At 52.9% G+C, this 17,422-nt stretch overlaps 1 protein-coding gene across 3 annotated transcripts in view; it reads right to left on the bottom strand.

The window, feature by feature from the left end:
* Nucleotides 1–17,422, bottom strand: part of RASSF5 (Ras association domain family member 5) — an 80,096-nt gene that overhangs the window by 19,354 nt on the left and 43,320 nt on the right. Inside the window, exon 1 of one of the 3 annotated variants that reach the window (XM_021063316.2) lies at nucleotides 15,867–16,115. The exons of 1 other annotated variant lie outside the window; for it this stretch is intronic. In XM_021063316.2, the coding sequence (XP_020918975.2) occupies nucleotides 15,867–15,986 (120 nt within the window). In that variant the 5' untranslated portion in view covers nucleotides 15,987–16,115. Of the gene's footprint in view, nucleotides 1–7,456; nucleotides 8,983–15,866; nucleotides 16,116–17,422 lie in introns of those variants that run through there. One more of the 3 variants, XR_014815709.1, reaches the window with a different exon arrangement.

Below are 17,422 nucleotides of genomic sequence, written 5' to 3'. Positions count from 1 at the left end.
GCTGCATCCTCGTACTCTAGCCTGGAGAATTTCCTGAGAATCCCTCCCTGCACCCCTCCCGCTGCCTGGTTGTGGCCTGGACACAGATGCTCTGGCTGCCTCTCAAGATCAGCACACAGCCTTGCAGCTTGGTCACAGAACATAAACTTCCCAAGGGCAGAGACTGCCTTATTCACTGATGCAGTTCCCAGGACACCACCTGGCACACAGGAGCACCATGAAGTATTTTAATGAATTGAATAAAACACAAAGAAGTGGAGTTCCCATTCTGGCTCAGCAGAAATGAATCTGACTAGGAACCATGAGGATGCAGGTTTGATTCCCGGCCTCACTCAATGGGTTAAGGATCCAGCGTTGCCGTGAGCGTGGTGTAGGTTGCAGACGTGGCTCAGATCTGGCATGGCTGTGGTGTAGGCCAGCAGCTTCAGCTCTGATTGGACCCCTAGCCTGGGAACCTCCATATGCCGTGGATGTGGCCCTAAACACACACACGCACACACACACACAAAACCCCAAAATAAATCTAGGGAAATTAAAAGTTCCAAAATTGGGTAAGGGTTCTCTAGGATTCCTGGTCCATGGCACCTATCTGCTTCTGAGACAATAACTAGAAATCGGAGAAGACTCCTTGTACTCTGTCTTTAAGGGTAGATGATGCAAACCCCTTTTGCTTCCCTTCTTCCCTCCCTGGGAGCTTCGTGAACCACCCCCCCCACCCCCACCCCCTTTTAGCTCAGGGGGTCTAAAGTGAGAATCTATGCAGAATAGGGAATAGACACCCATTCTACTGCAGTGGCCTCAGGTCCTTTCCCGTGGGGCACGCTCTCGTGCTCTCAAGAGTTTCCAAGGCATGAGAAGGTCTATTTTCAGGTTAGTTTTCCATCTAGTTTCCTGTCTCATTTCAGTCTCCCTGACTCCAGAGTTTTGTCATTCAGCCTAAGAAATCTTCCTCCTCATCTGAGAGAATTGGCTCCCCCGGAACTGACATATCTTTGGGGGATACTCATCTCAATTCCCCACTTCTGTCTAGAATTAGTGGATTCTCCAAAGACATCAACTTATGCCCCAATTATTCTGGTACCGGTTTCATCCTGTATACAGAAGCATGAGTTGTGTCTGAGCCTGTCTCCCACATTAGACCATGAGCACCCCAGTGCCAGGAATTGTACCTTTCCCATCTCTGTATTCTCAGAGAACCCAGGGCCAGAGCACTGCGGGTGAGTTAGGGAGGATGGTGAGCAGGGTAAGTGGGTCCCAGTGCCTCATCCCAGACTCCAGTCTCTCCAAAGGCTGGACTTGACTCTTTTAGAATCAATTTCAAGAGGATTCCATTGCCAATCATATGTCTGACAAGGGATCAATAAAGAGGTCCTGTAACTCAATACTAAAAATATAGACAGGACAGTGTTCTCCGTCGTGGATCAGTGGTTAACAAATTGGACTAGGAACCATGTGGTTGCGGGTTCGATCCCTGGCCTCGCTCAGTGGGTTAAGGATCCAGTGTGGCCATGAGCTGTGGTGTAGGTCGCAGATGCGGCTTGGATCCTGCATTGCTGTGGCTGTGGTGTAGGCCAGTGGCTACAGCTCCGATTAGATCCCTAGCCTGGGAACCTCCATATGTTGCAGGAGCGGCCCTAGAAAAGACAAAAAGACAATAAATAAATAAATAAATAAATAAATAAATAAATAAGCAGGAGTTCCCACTGTGGTGCGACCAGATGGGTGGTGTCTCTGGAGCCCTGGGATGCAGGTTTGATCCCTGGCCCAGCACAGCGGGTTAAGGAGCCAGCTTTGTTCCAACTGTGGCATAGGTCACAACTACAGCTTGGATCTGATCCTTGGGTCCAAGAGCTCCCTATACTGTAGGGCAGCCAAAAAAAGCAACAACCCCCCCCCCAATTTAAAAATGCACAAAGGACTTGAACAGACATTTCTCTAAAGAAGATACACAAATGGCCAACAAGCACATGAAAAGATGCTTGACATCACTGTCATTGGGGAAACACAAATGAAAACCATAATGAGATACCATCTCATACCTATTAGGATGGCTATTATCAAAAACATAGAAAATAACCTGTGTGCATGGCTGGAGGGAATTGAAAATGGTGAAGCTGCTAGGAAAACAGTGTGGTGATTCCTCAAAAGATGAGACATGAAATGACCAGATGTTCCAGCCATTCCATATCTGTCTTTTTTTCTTTTTTCTTTTTTTGTATGTTTCTAGGGCCAGACCCGTGGCACATGGAGGTTCCCAGGCTAATCAGAGCTGTAGCCGCCAACCTACACCACAGCCACAGCAAGGCCAGATCCGAACCGCATCTGCGACCTACACCACAGCTCACAGGAATGCTGGATCCTTACCCCACTGAGCGAGGCCAGGGATCGAACCTGCAACCTCATGGTTCCTAGTCAGATTCGTTAACCACTGATCCATGATGGGAACTCCCCATATCTGGATATATACCCCAAAGAAGTGAAAGCCAGGAACTTGAACAGAGATGTGTACATTCATGTTCATAGGAGCATTGTTCACAGTAGCCAAAACATGGAAGCAACCCACTGATGGATGACCAGATAAACAAAATGTGGTATATACAGATCATGGAATATTACTCATCCATAAAAAGGAAATTCTGACACAAGCTACAACAGGGACGAACCTTGACATTATGCCAAGCGAAATAAGCCAGTCACAAAAGGACGATGCCACCTACATGAGGTTTTTAGAATAATCAAACTCAAAGAGATAAGATGTAAGATAGGGGTTGCCAAGCGCAGTGGGGAGAAGGGAGTGAGGCGTTCATATCTGATGGGCAAGGAGTCCAGAAGATACAAAAATTCTGGAGAGGATGCCGATGACGGTTGCTCAACAATGCGAAAGAGCTTAATGCCAGTTAAACATGGTTAAAATGGTAAACTTTATGCTATATATATTTGATTGCAATAAAAAAAAAAAAAAAAGAAGGAGTTCCTGTCGTGGCGCAGTGGTTAACGAATCCGACTAGGAACCATGAGGTTGCGGGTTCGGTCCCTGCCCTTGCTCAGTGGGTTAACGATCCGGCGTTGCCGTGAGCTGTGGTGTAGGTTGCAGACGCAGCTCGGATCCCACGTTGCTGTGGCTCTGGCGTAGGCCAGTGGCTACAGCTCCGATTCAACCCCTAGCCTGGGAACCTCCATATGCTGCGGGAGTGGCCCAAAGAAATAGCAAAAAGACAAAAAAAAAAAAAAAAAAAAAAAAGATTCCAAGGGCGGGGGCACCCGGAGGCCATGTAACCAGCTGGATTCATCTGCTTCCCATAAAGTTGGGAGTGCCCCTTACTTTCTATATTCCAGGAGAGTGGGGGTCAATCCTACTTCTGAGCAACTTGGTCCTCATCTGGGGACCCCCAGGCACAGGTTCTATTTCTAGGCTCGGGACACTCTCCCGCCAGGTCCACAAAGAGAAGGCTGAAGCCTAGGGATGGACCAGACAGCCCAGCCCAGACAAGCCGAGGCAGCCAGGTGAGGGGCTTATAGCTTCTCAGGCGACTATCCAGAGGGGAGCTCAGATACACAGAAGCCTGGGCTCAGCAATCTGGAAAGGGCCTCAAGCTGACCGGTCAAAAAAACCCACATTCTGCAGAAAGCGGAGTATCTAGGTGGCCCAGGCAGGGGGCACTTCTCAACCTGCTCAGGTACTTCCTGCTCCACCCCATCACGCAGGCGGCAGCAAGGAGCCACCCTGGCTTTCCAACTTCACACACCCTAGAGGTGGCTGTGGCTGCAAAGTAAGATTTGGGGCAAGACTGTCTTTCCTCTGCAGGCCAGAGAGTGGGAATACTCTTATTAAAGTTGCCAAGCTGGGGCTGGGTACTGGCTCGCCTTCAGTTTTCCAACCCCACCTATGAATGGCTTCCTCACTCTCTGCACAAGAATGCTTTGAGTACAGGCTTCTTCAGCCTCACTGTGGGGTCCCGAGTGCTCCAAGAGCCATCGAGTCAAGCCCTGCAGCATTGCTGGGCGGTGAGAGATGAGCGGCTCTAGCGGTCCAGCTAGTGTGTTCTAATCACAGGCCCTTTCCCAAGATGTGGGCCTCAGGATAGCAGGCGTATCTCCTCCCGCCCTGTGCTGGCTCCAGCTGTGCCTCCCGCCGAACAGTGTTCAGCATCTTAAGAGATTCCGTGGATTCCGAGGTGGTGAGCAGCGCGAGGGAGCCAATACCCAGCTCCCATCATACCCGCACTGCCCATGCGCGCTGGTGAAGGGGCGTGGCTGGAACACCAGCTGTGCCTCCCTGCTGTGGTGGGGGACTGGGTCCTTCTTGGCTCCCTTCTCCTTTTTTTTTTTGGGGGGGGGGCTCACCGTGGCATATGCAGGTTCCCAGGCTATGGGTCGAATAGGACCCCTGTGTGCTGGCCTATGCCACAGCCACAGCAACGCCAGATCCAAGGTGCATCTGCGACCTACGCCACAACCACAGCAACACCAGATTCTTAACCCGCTGAGCAGGGCCAGAGATGGAACCTGCTCCCTCATGGATACTAGTCAGATTCGTTTCTGCTGAGCCATGACGGGGACTTCTGGGCTCCCTTCTAACTGGAAGCCCCACCTGTGCCTTCAGCTTTGCAAGCTGGGCTGGTGCTGGGTGCTGGCGCCTCTCCACTGGCCACACCCCCGCTCTGGTCACTGTGTGGCCTGCCCTGCCACCCTCACCCCACCCTGGTGCTTGGGGATTACTCTGTGACTCTGAAACATGTCTTAGTCGGTTACTGAGTAGCTCTGAATCTTTCCATGTGTGTGTCCTCTCAACTGTGTCATAAAGGTGCGGGGGCAGGGATATCTGGTTTCTTCTCTCCCCTAAATGGCCTGGCAAAGTGCACTGTCCTCAGTGACTCAAAGATGAATGCTGCTGACATGGGGCTGCCTCTGGCTTCCCTCCTGGGGCTTCCACTACTTGGGGAGCTCTGGAAAGAGCTGCAGGCCAGGCAGTGGAGCTGAGGGGCTGGCAGCTCTGGGGTTAGATTACTTGGGCTCAAGTTCTGGATCTGCCCCTTGCTACCTGACCCCCTTCAGTGCCTCAATCTCCTCACTGTTCAATAGAAACATATCTACAGCTGACCCTTAAACAATGCTAGGGTTGACCTGCACATAACGTTATAGTGGGCCCTCGGCATCCTTGGTTCCTCTGCATCCGCCAACCCAACCAACCACAGATGGTGTGGTGCTTGCTATGGAAAAATATCTGCATGTGAGGGGCCACATGCATTTCAAACCCGCATTGCTCAAGGGTCAACTGGAGTCGCTGTGAGGATTAAATGAGGCTACACACTTAGAACAGCGCCTAGCACACATCAAGGTCTGATAGTTAACTATTTATTTTATTTTACTTTACTTTATTTTATTTTACTGTCTTTTTTTTAGGGCCGCACCTACAGCATATGGAGGTTCCCAGGCTAGGGGTCCAGTTGGAGCTACAGCTGCTAGCCTACACCACAGCCACAGCAATGCCAGATCCAAGGTGTGTCTGCGACCTACACCACAGCTCAAGGCAACGCTGGATCCTTAACCTGCTAAGCAAGGCCAGGGATCGAACCTGCATCCTCATGGATTCTAGTCAAGTTTGTTAACCACTGAGCCACGACGGGAACTCCTATTATTATTTTACATTCTAACCATTTCCCAGCAGACTCCTAGCTCCTGCCCTTTTTTCTGGCCTCGTGAACAGAGCCTTATACCTCCAGGCACCCCAATCAAGAACCCTACCTCCTCACATTGCAATTCAACACCCATCTGCCTTTCTCAAAATGGCCTCCATCCCTTCAGGCCCAGGAGAGCTCTACACATTCTCACAGCCAGAGGCACTGAGAGGGCCCTCCTTTAGCAGTTATTCTGCACTGGAGAGGCACGTCTCCCCATTTTATAGAGGAGAAGAGTGGGGCCGAGAGTAGCGAGCATGCTTCCTGAGGTCACTTGGAACGAAAGCTGGGGCTTGGTTTCCCAGGCCCAGTGTCAGACTCCCTTGAGGGTCTGGGGCCCCTGCCCACTCCACCTGGTCTGTCCGAGGATGCGCAAATGAGGAGGATCACCAAACCGGGATCTTCACTTGCTCAGAATTAAACCGGGCACATGAAACAAGTGAGAAGTACATTGGATCCTTCTCTCTCAACCTGCCACCCGCCGTGGCTGAAAGGCAGACAGGAGAAATCCATCAGAGTGGGCTCTCCCGCCTCCCCACGTGGGCCCCTCTGCCCCAAGCCCCCGGGAGGCCCCACTTGAGGAAGGACCACGCCAACTCTTGCCAGCAGGTGCCAGGGCCCGGTTGCTTAGTGACCCAGCCCTGCCTGCCCTCATCCTCCAGGGCAGACAGCTGAGCAATCACAGATGGGGTAGGGGTGGGGGGGGCGCTCTCTGTTTGGAAGGTTGTCCTTGCATTTTCTGCTCACTCAGTGAGAATTTTTTTCTTTCCAGAGTCACTGGAAAAATCCATTGATTCCGCATCCAGAATCTTAGCAAGCTTCCCTTGAATGCAGTGCTGAGATCAGCTTTCACATACTTTGCCTAAAGCGCTGTGCATGTGTCCTCAGGGAGCCCCCACCGTCTCTTACGGAAAGAACCTCCAAACCCACTCCTCCTTTAGCAAACATGTGTTAAGTGCCTACCATGTGCCAGCGACACAGTGATGAACAAGATAGGATCCCTCATCCAGAAAAGTATAGCCCATCAAAATGAGGGATAGGAAAAAGATTCTGCCGGTATTTGGGGAGCTCAAAGAAGGGAGCATCAAATTGCAACTAGAAATGCGCTGTAAACACCCCAGACCCAGTAGCTCCCACATCCTCCTCGCCAACCCACACTTTCCCAGCCATGTGTGGCCATGGAGGTTATACCCGCCTACTGCCTCTCCACGTGTTCCAGCCAACAGAGGCCCCTGTCTCATATTCTCCACTGCAAGGCTGGGGCCCTGCAGCCCCAGCTTCCCTTGTCACCCCCGTCATCACAGTATGGGGGACGGTGTGGTGGACAGCCTGACAGCACTCCTCACTCTAGGGGAGAGTCAGGGGATGAGAAGGATGAGGCGGGGCTCGTGGACTGGAGGCAGATGAAATGACGTGGGCTAGAGTAGAGGCACCCAGGTCTCTTAGGACCAGAACAGGAAAAGGCAGCCTGGATTTTAGCAGCAGGAAATTGGCTGAGGGAGACAAACAGCTTCCTTCCGGCAGCTCACCAGATGAGAGGTGGGGGATCTGAGCTTATGTGAAGCCTTTTGAAACTTGGCTCTCACCCAAATGCCATGTGCATGGGGGAGGAGCAGGTGTTTGGGGGTTGGACGAGCATAGCGGTGGGGGCCTCACCCTTGGCTAAGCCCCTCTCACATGTTACCTCATTGAACATGCTCGCTTTTTGGCTTGAAAGCAACAGAAATTCTGCTAGTGTGACCCGCCAGGTGTAAAGGCTCTGCCGCCCCCACCCCTCCTTTTTTCTTTTTCTTTTTTTTGGGGGGGTGCTTAGGATTGTAGCCTCACAGGCAGTAAGGATCCCAACCCGGGATATGCTGGAGTCATGCTGTATAGCACCATGGACAAGGAAGGGCTGATAATGGGTGGAAGAAGAATGGTGGCAACAAGCACAACTTCCCTCCGCCTGCCTGGAATGGGTAATCGCAGCCCTGCTTGGAAACAGGGGGATGGCTGTAATGACCCATAACAGTCTTTTCCAGCTCTAGGAGTCTCTGCTTTTCAGAGGGGGAAGGAAATCTCCTCCAATCCTCCCAGGGGCTGCTGCAGCTCCATCACTGCCAGCCTGTGCCAAGCCCCCTTCCAGGCTATTGATGCCCAAGCTCCCTGATTCTGGGAGCCAGCCCCTCCATCCCCTCTGACTCGGGAGCTGCTGCCACGTCCTGGTAAAAGCCATGTGGCTGCTAGGTAGACACAGAGCGTCTTCCCCCGGATGGCCCTCTGCCCAGGGGCCCTCTGCCCAGACACATCATGGATGGAGAAGAGGAGCAACACTCATCGCACAGTGTGGCTGGGGTCACAGGTCTTTAAGTAAGGAGACTGCATGTTATCCATCTCTGGATCCCCGGCCTCCAGCGTCCAGCGCTGTAAGAAAGTTAAAAACAATGTCTTGATCGAGGCCAGGTATTGCAGGGTTTGGGCTGCTAAAAAACAAGCAGGAACCAAGTGTGGGCTTTGCTCTGGAAGCAAAAGGGAGGCTCTGAAGGCTTTGGTGCACCAGAATGATACACCCTTGGCAATCAAATGCAGGGTACCCAGAAGAGGAAGAAGCAGGATGGAGACCAGTTAGGTGATCTCCTGGAGCATCTAGGGGAGAGGTGACAAGCAGGGGACAGAAAGGACCAGGTGGACATCTTGCAACGCTGTGGAGGCAGACCGCACAGTGAACAGACTGGATGGCAGGAAGGATGGGGAAGACCCCTGAGCTTCAAAGGTGGGAGACCAGGAGGGTGGGGCAGAGACAGGGAGAGACATCAATCACAGCGAAGCTAGAAGTTGGTTCTGAACATGTTAAGCTTTAGGTACCTCAAGGACATAGGGACCTCCAGTGGGCAATAGAAATTTTGTTCTACAGCCAAGAAGAGAGGGGAGATGGGGCATGGAGGTTGGAGGGTGATAAATAAAGCTAGGGTGGGTGGGAGAAAAAAGAGGGACCAGGATAGCACCACGGACAGAAGCCACCAGCTCAGTGAGTCAAACCTGACGTTTTCAGCCACTACAGCGCCCTTCTTGCTCCTGGCCTTGAAATGAAATGCTCCTGATTCTTGGCAAACTGATCTGGTCCTCTTGTCCCTAAGAAATATGTCAGGCCAGGAGCGGGTCCCTATGCCTTTTACGTGGAGATTGAGCCAGCTGGAAGAGGAAACAGAGCTCCTGGATGAAGACAGCCCGGAGTCCACCCAGGAGGATCCCAAAGCCAGAAAGCTCCAGGGCAGGTTCCCTGAAGAGTCAAATCAAGAGCAGAAGAAGGGAGTTCCCATCGTGGCTCAGTGGTTAACAAACCCGACTAGCATCCATGAGGACAAGGGTTCGATCCCTGGCTTCGCTCAGTGGGTTAAGGATCTGGCGTTGCCATGAGCTGTGCTGTAGGTCAAAGATGAGGCTCGAATCCCATGTTGCTCAAATCCCATGTTGCTGTGTCTCAGCATAGGCCGGTGGCTATAGCTCTGATTGGACCCCTAGTCTGAGAACCTCCATGTGCCACGGGTGAAGCCCTAGAAAGACAGAAAGACAAAAAAAAAAAAAAAAAAAAAAAAGGCAGAAGAGGGAATGGAGCACAGACTGCTGGGCACCCAGGCTGGGTCTGGAGGGGCCTTCCTGTCAGGTTCATAGCCTGGACTCCAGAGTCCAGACTGACGGCTTGAAGTAAGAGCTGGGATTCAGGGTTCATCCCAGCATAAAATCTTCCTTTCTCCCTAAACTGCATGGGTGGATGGCTGTTGCACATGCCCTGAGCTGTAACTGGAATCACTTTAGGGGAAGTGCCAGCTGACTCAGGACACAGAGTCTAAACTTGTGAAGAAAGAGAGGTGGGTGGGAAGAGAGGAATCAGGAACACGGCGGCGAGGATTTCTTGGGTCAAGCCCAGGGGGTCTCGCAGAGGGAGTTCAGGTCAGCCATTCAGGTCCTCTTCCCCACCCCACCCTTGGGACATCCTTACAAGTTAGAGAACTTGGAAGTCAGGTCCCAAATCCCTGCCAGTCTCACGAGAAACTGCTACGAAAGGCTCTGTTTCCACGCATAGGGGTGATAGCCTCTCAGTGAAAGAAGAAACGAAGGACGGGCTCAAATCACACTCCCTGAAGGATGAGGTGAAGCATCTGCATCTAGAGGGTTGAAGCGCCCTGGCCACATCCCCTCAATGAAGAGCTGTGCTGGGATGAGAAGCCAAGACTTCCTTACAGTTCTGTGCTGCTTGTACCACCGGTCATGCACTGGTCAGTCACCATGGGCAGTCCACTCAACATCCTCGCTCAGCATGTTGGGGTGAGAGTAATGGGGACAGCTCATGCCCCTGGGTCCCCGAGTCTTTGGTTCTGTCTCTCCTCAGTTATGTGACCAGGGACCAATCCTTTTACCTTCTAGGCTTCCTGAAGAACCTCTCTGGAATCTGAGATAAATGCTGGTCTTGCATTCCCGCTGAAGTCATCAATTACCAAATACTGCTAAACAGGCGGTTCCCAGACTTCAGTACATTTGAGAATCACCTGGGGCAGGGGCGGGGGCGGGGGGGAGTGTTTAAAAACAGATCTGAGGAGTTCCTGTCGTGGCTCAGTGGTTAACGAATCCGACTAGGAACCATGAAGTTGCGGATTCGACCCCTGGCCTTGCTCAGTGGGTTAAGGATCTGGCGTTGCTGAGACCTGTGGTGTAGGTCACAGACACAGCTTGGATCCCACATTGCTGTGGTTCTGGCGTAGGCCAGTGGCTACAGCTCCGATTAGACTCCTAGCCTGGGAACCTCCATATGCCGCAGGAGCGGCCCAAGAAAATGACAAAAAAAAAAAAAAAAAAAAAAAAAAAAAAAAAAAAGCCAAAACAGATCTGAGGGTCCTATCTCTGAAGACTCAGGAGCCAGGAAGTCTAAAGGGGGGCCCTTGCCCCTCCATTGCCACAAAGTGATCCAAAGAGCAAGTCTGATGGCAGTGGCCAGGGGCCACCTTGGAGCACCACTGAAGGCTTCAGATGCCACAGAGGAACCAGAGCAGTGCCGAGTAAGGAAAAGCATCTGTCCTCAAAAAGTTGCCAGTGTAGCTGGGGGAGGCAGAACCTCCCCACCCCCAATCCCAGGAAGAGTGTATCCTTGGTGACAGATGGAGAGAAATGCAGAGTCAAAGAGACAGAGCTTATGGCCCTTCACCAAGAAAGCAGAGCAGAGCTTCCAAAGGTGGCTGGGCCAATAGGGTGGCAGGACAGATGCATGGCAGAGACAGCTAAGTGTTCACCACAACTGGCTTCCTTGTCCACCTGGGCTCACAGCTGTACTTCATTTCCCAACCTCCCTGTGGTTAGCAGTGGCCACGTGACTGAGTTCTGGCCAATGGAGCGGGGGTATAAAACACACCACTTCTGGGCCTGGCCCACAAAATGTCCCGTGTATCATCCTGAGCCCCACCTGCCCATGTAAGTTTACCCAAAGAGGGCCATAAACTTCTATTTTGCCCAAAGGCCGAAAATAACAACACTTACAACAGTGAGTCCATCCTGATTATATAGTATGCAAAAGAGATGCTATAACAACTCAGTTCAGCCAGCATTTAACCAGAGCCTGCTTTTGCAACCACGCCTTGGCATTGTGTTGCACCCGATGGGGATGTGAGTTCTGATCGGACAGGGTTTATGTCTTCACGGAGAAAAGCAACCCTGGGAAGGGCCAGAGAAGCAGCAGCACAGAAGAGAAGTGGAGACCACAGCCCCAAAGGAAAGCTGTGGCGTGGCTGCACCAGCACAAAGAGTCTTTTGAGGGAGTCTTGGGCTGGGCAGGCTTCTGAGAAAGCATGTTAAAAAAAAGCAGTTATGTGGTCCAATGATTCTAAAGGTTTTATTTTCTTTTTATTGCTCATATTTAGAACTAACTTGCTTTTAGTATTTTCTTTTCGCTCACGCCAAGAAGAGCAGGGGCAGGTGCTGAGCCTGAGGCCTGGGTGTGCCTGCCGCCGGCAGAGAGATGGGGATTTCTCTGAGGGTCCCAGGGCCATCAGGCTTGGATGACATTCCCAGAGTGCTACAGGGCTGTGTCCAGGGAGGGGCCGAGTGGCCAGGCAAGAGATGGGACAAGTACAGGAACAGAAGCGGGAGTGGCTTCGTACTCTGACCTCTGAGACCACTCCCCCCCTTCCTTTTCCCATCATCATTGAATTTTTCAAGAATCAAGGATGTTGCTATAGACCAGGGAAGGCCGGGGTATGGGGAGGGGGTAGGGGGGGATGGGAGAGTGTTACAGCTGTGCTCAAGGTAATATTTAACCACAGATTGAACCAACTGTCTGTCCTCCATATCCACAAAGAAAGCATACATGATGAAGGGCCTAGAGTACAGCAAGCAGTATTCTAGATAGATACTAAGAAGAACCTTCTTCCTTTTTTTTTTTTTTTTTTGTCTTTTTAGGGCTGCACCTGCAGCACATGGAGGTTCCCAGGCTAGGGGTCCAGCTGGAGCTACTGCTGCCGGCCACAGCCACAACCACGCCAGATCCGAGCCACATCTGCAACCTATACCCCAGCTCATGGCAACGCCCACTGAGCGAGGCCAGGGATCGAACCCGCAACCTCATGGTTCCTAGTTGGATTCGTTTCCACTGGGCCACAACGGGAACTCCATAAGAAGAACTTTCAAATGACATAAATTTGCAGGCTTCTGGGACTGACAACAGGGACCTCTGCTAGTGTTAAGAGCAGAGTGAAGGTCCATGGCCCAAGGCGCCTTAGGAAGGGAGGGACGGGGTGGCCCGTAGGAGTGGAGGGATGATAAGGACCAGCAGCCCTTTCCTAACCTGCGCTGATTTGGTCTTTCCATTTGTAGAAGATGCTGAGGGGACAGGGACTGCAGTTGGCCTCAGTCACCCACTGAGTGAAGAAGACCAAGAAGAGGGCTTGACAAGGTGCCCCTGACGACTGTGAGTGCTGCTCCACCCGCCAACCTGGTGACATCCTCCCGCCTCTCGGAGCCTCAGCTTCTCCATCTGTACAGTGAGCTGCTAGAGCTGGCTCCTTCCAGCTCTGACAGTCTGCAGGCAGCAGGCTTTCTGTGTCCCCAGAGCACCCACCCCGACGTCCCAAGTGGCTCCAGAGTCCTGGGGTCCTGGAATCCGTGGGACATGCAGAGACAGCTCACTCAGAGTGCCCATGTCCCAGCCCAGAGGTCAAAACCCCAAACTGCCACCTCCTGTAGGCATTTGGGGAACCAATGGGAGCAGAAGTTGGCGTCACTTCCAGGGTCAGATCCCAGACCGGGAGAGAGGGGCACCTGACAGCAATGGCCAGAGGTCCCAGTCACCAGACCTGCATGTTACCAAAGCCTGCCTTTTGGGGGCCTGAAGGAGGAAAACCCCTGGGCTGGGAGATGAGAGATGTAGGTTTCAACCCTGGGTCCCTCATGAACTTGCTACGTGACCTTGAATGACCCCCACCCCCACTCCAATGTCTTAGGCTGGGTGACTGCGTGTGGGCCCTTCTCTGAGCACAAAGCTGGGTTTCTCCCAGGGGATCTGATGGTGCCCAGCAGCCAAGGGGGAAATCCTCAGAGGGCACCACCTCGCCCCCTTGAACCTGAGACTGACAACCAGATCTCCCTGCTCCTCTCGGGGGAGGCCCGAGGCCCCAGGAAGCTGCTGTTTTCTAAAAGGAGAGCACAAGCTGGGGCCCAAGGCCTCATCCCACTTCCTCTCCTGCTGCCTCTCCATCTTCAGGGGCTCCTCTCTGTGAATGGGGGGTGGGGGACAACTTCCCCACCCTTGCATCTCCCGCCAAAGGGGCTGGAGAGAGGTCTCCAGAACTCCCTGGAGGCCGGGCCAGTGAAGGCTCCTGGATCAGCTGGAGGCTTCCCTGCAGCTCTGCTCCAGCCTGGCACCCGCAGCTGCTGCCCAGGGGCAGATACAGGTTGTTCTGACAAGGCTATTTATAGAAGCCGGCTCAGCCTTTCTTGAATGGGGGCCTCAGTCTCTCAGCGACCGGGAAACACTTAAACGCCTTTCCTTGGAGACAGGAAGGAGAAATTCTCCCAGGAGCTCAGATGGGATCTCTCTTTGGGTAGGAAAAAAGCACTGCGACGGGTCAGCATGGGCTCAGGATACGGCCGATCTCTTTGATTCCCTTTCCAGAAGTGGCTCCAAGGGAGAAGTGGGAGCTGAAACCTTATTAGGGGCAGAACACCACAGAGAAGGATGGGAGGCTGAAAGGTATGGATGAAGCTTCCCAGCTCCTAAGCCAGCTGCAGGCATCCCTTCAAAGCCGGGGCCATCCCAGTGCTTGCTCCCCCAGGAGATGCGACCCTGCATGCACCCCCAACCCCTCTGCCATCCGAGGGCTTTAAGGTAGGGAGTCCTGCAGAGACCTCAGCACAAGCAATGGATTCAAGAACCAGACAAAGCAAAGAGGTGCCCAACCGAATGTGTATTTTCAAGAGTGATGCTAGGAAAGGGGAGTCTGGGGGAGAATGAAGAGAGAAGGCTATTTGGGTCAAGTACAAGTTGCCCCCGCATCCCCTCCCCACTATATTTTCAGATATTTTTCTTTCTCCCAAGAAATGCCAGAAACTGCTTCGTTTTTCACTTGCCAAGTGAAAGAAACCGCCCCTTCCTCTACCCCATCAGGCAAAAAGCCCACCTTCTGGGACCAAGGGCTTACAGTGAGGGTAACAGCTAAACTTTGTTTTTGAAAACAGGAACCATTTCCTTCCCAGGCGGGAGCAAATCTCTCTAGAGCAACGGTTCTCAACCTCAGCTGCATATCAAAAGCATACCTGGGGAGCTTTTCAAAATCTCAATGCCCAGGCTACGCCCCAGACCAAGGAGATCGGACTCTCCAGCTATGGGACCCAGGTATTCACATTTGCTAAAGCTGACCAGGTGAGTCCAGTGTGCAGCTAAGGTTGAGAAGCACTGGTCTAAATACAAATCCCAGACAGCTGGGGTGCCCCAGACAGACAGCTGGAGTGTCCTTCTGTGTATGTATACGTGTGCCAGTGTGTGTTGCCACATCGTGAGGCAAGAACCCCAAGAGAGAGCTGGACCCCTCCCCTCTGCTGCCATACTTTCTGCATGAACCCTCTCTACCCCTGCCCCCACCCCACAAGAAGCCTGGAGAAGTGGGGGGGGGGGGCTCAGAACACGGGTGCTGGTTCCAGGGGCCTATTTCAGTTGATTCCTTCAAGCACTAAAATCAAAACCTCCCCTCTGGTTTTGGGCATCCTGTCACAATGGAAAGGTCCAGTGCATTTGACGTCAGAATCCAGCAAAAGCAGGGCCTACAGGCAAGATGAATTATTAACCACGGGGGCCCCAGCATCAGGCCTGGGGAAGTTTTTGGTTAATGCTACTCGGTATGGGACTGCTAAGTCAACGATGAGCCTGTACACGCCTGTGAAATTTAACAGCTCGCTGCTGTCCACAAACAGGCCCTTTTGCGCAACCACTCCAAGGACCTGGCTGGGAGCCCCTTTCATTTAAATAACAAAACAAATAAACAGAGCTCAGCCAACACTCCCACCAAAAAACATGGCAGATACAGGGTCACAGCTAGGAGGGTGCGGCCAGGGGACTCGGGCCAGCTGGGTGTCTAGCACACACAACCCCATCAGAGAACACATGGAAACTCTAGGTTGCCCCAACTAACCCAGGAAGTCAAAATGGTAGTAGGACAATGACTTCGGGGAGAAGTTTTAGTTTGCTTCTAAAAACACCCTGGACTTCTGCAAAGTTGCTGCACTATGTTTTAAGATGGTTTCTCGCCATCCTCATTGAGACGGAAGTCTCAAACTATGAGTGGTTATCCTACCGAGGGACTGCGCGCCAGCCACTTTTCATCTAGAGCTTCAAAACTCAAATGTGGGGGCCCCTCCCAAGGGAGCATGCCGCCAAAGCATGAGCCCAGAGCTGTCCCCAAATCTTAGAGAGCCATTTTGAAAAGGTCCAGGGACAGGAGATGTTGAAAAGGGCATTAAAAAGAAAATAGTGTTGGCCGGTGGTCCCTGAAGGGCTCCAGATCCAACCCCTGGTCTGCTCAGCCAACAAGTTCAAGAGGGTCCTCAGAACCACTGCCCACCTACTCTGGTTAAGACACGACTCTACCTGCTTGCCAGGAGCATGTTTTCTCTTCTAGCCCACAGAGGTTATTTCCCCACAATGAAAGGCTTTTATATTATTATGTTTACCTTCGAAGGATGTTTGCTCTGCACATTCCTGAAAAAGGTGGTCTTGGCAGTGAAGAAGCAATCCTCCAGTTCTTCTTCCAGGCTGCAGTACCCACTGCTCATGCTGCTGTCCACGGTCATCTAGCCCGGGGCCCCGGCCCGAGGCAGCCAGCGCATCTGATGGGGCCAGACTCAGGATGCGGCGGCGGGAGGTGGGGACCCCTCCCCAGGCGGCGAGCTCCGAGCCCCTCCGCCGCCGCCGCCGCCGCCAGGAGCGAGTCTGTTACCGGGTCGGGCAGAGCCCGTGCCAGCTGTCTCGGCTTCTCACCCTGGAGCCCCAGTGGCTCGGGCGGCGGGGTCACCTGTTCCTGGGTGGGTGCCTGCACAGGGGAGTCGGACCTGGACGCCGCCTCGCGCGCCTCTGTCCCCAACTCACTCGGCATCTGCGGTTTCAGGTCCTCCGCGCCGGCTCCCCCCTCCGCCCTGCGCGCAGAGCGCCATCTCGACACCTCCCCCGCCTCCCTCGCCTTTCCTGCCCCTCGCACTGCACGCAGAGGAGTTCGGAAGCCACTTCCTCTCGCAAGGTTCCTCAAAGCCTCTTGGCTGTCGCGGCGCCCCTCCCCCTCCCCCTGCCCTAGGCCTGCGCCTCCCCAGCCGGCCGCTGGACCACGTCGGCAAGTGAACCGAGGGCATCACGGGTCAGATTAGGGATGCGGGGCCGGAATAGACCAGGATGGACCCGAGGGAAAAAATTCCTCCTGTCCTCTCTTCATCCTCCTGGAAGCAGCTCGTTCTCATCACCCACGATGGCTCGGGTCTCAGAGGAGAATGTGCTCTAAGGTCGACACCAGCCCTCCTCCCTCCCGCCATCCACTGCCTCGCCCCACCCTCTCATTCCCCACTCACTGGGTGAAGGAGACAGGTCAATCAGAGTGCTTAGAGAAGTGACTACAGAAGAAGAAAAATCAATATCTGGCCTGCCTGGAAAAGCAGCAATATTTTAACTCGGAAATGCCAGAAGAAACTGCAGGGGCCCCGTAAGCATATGCAAATCATATGCAAAGTTATGGCAACCTGGAGAGCAAGCCTGCCCTTCCACCCACACGCGGAACTTGGCCCTCAGGAAGCCTCAGGTTACTAAAGGAGCCTGCAGACACCTCCCAGGTGACTGGTGCTTTTCCCCAACAATCTGGTCAAGGGGGGTCTTTGGCAGATCTTGTCTTTCCCATTAAGGACAGTCCAATTATTTCTCCATCGGACTGGATGAAGGAACACCTTCCTTGACTAGGGCTGAATCTTTCAAAGCAATTAGGGCAACACCCCACAACTTCTCAGACCAGTTTGTGCAGCAATAGTAATTAGAGCTACCATTGTTGGAGTGACTACTGCTTGTGCCTGGTGATTTACATGAAGTCTGTCACTTAACTTTCCCAATAACCTTGACAAAGAGATTATTATTCCCTTTCTATAGATGAGGAAACTGAAGCTCAGAGTCACACAAGTAGGATCTGTGGGCTGGGACTCAGACCCAGATCTGTCCAACTCTAGAGCCTCTGCTCTTCGCCACTGGGATGTCC

Source organism: Sus scrofa, chromosome 9 (genome assembly GCF_054392235.1).
Source record: "Sus scrofa isolate SSC_HxYL_T2T_F1_AM1 chromosome 9, Sscrofa_HxYL_maternal_Yorkshire_Landrace_v2.0, whole genome shotgun sequence".
Taxonomy (NCBI): domain Eukaryota; kingdom Metazoa; phylum Chordata; class Mammalia; order Artiodactyla; family Suidae; genus Sus; species Sus scrofa.
This window is presented reverse-complemented; position numbering and strand designations above follow the sequence as displayed.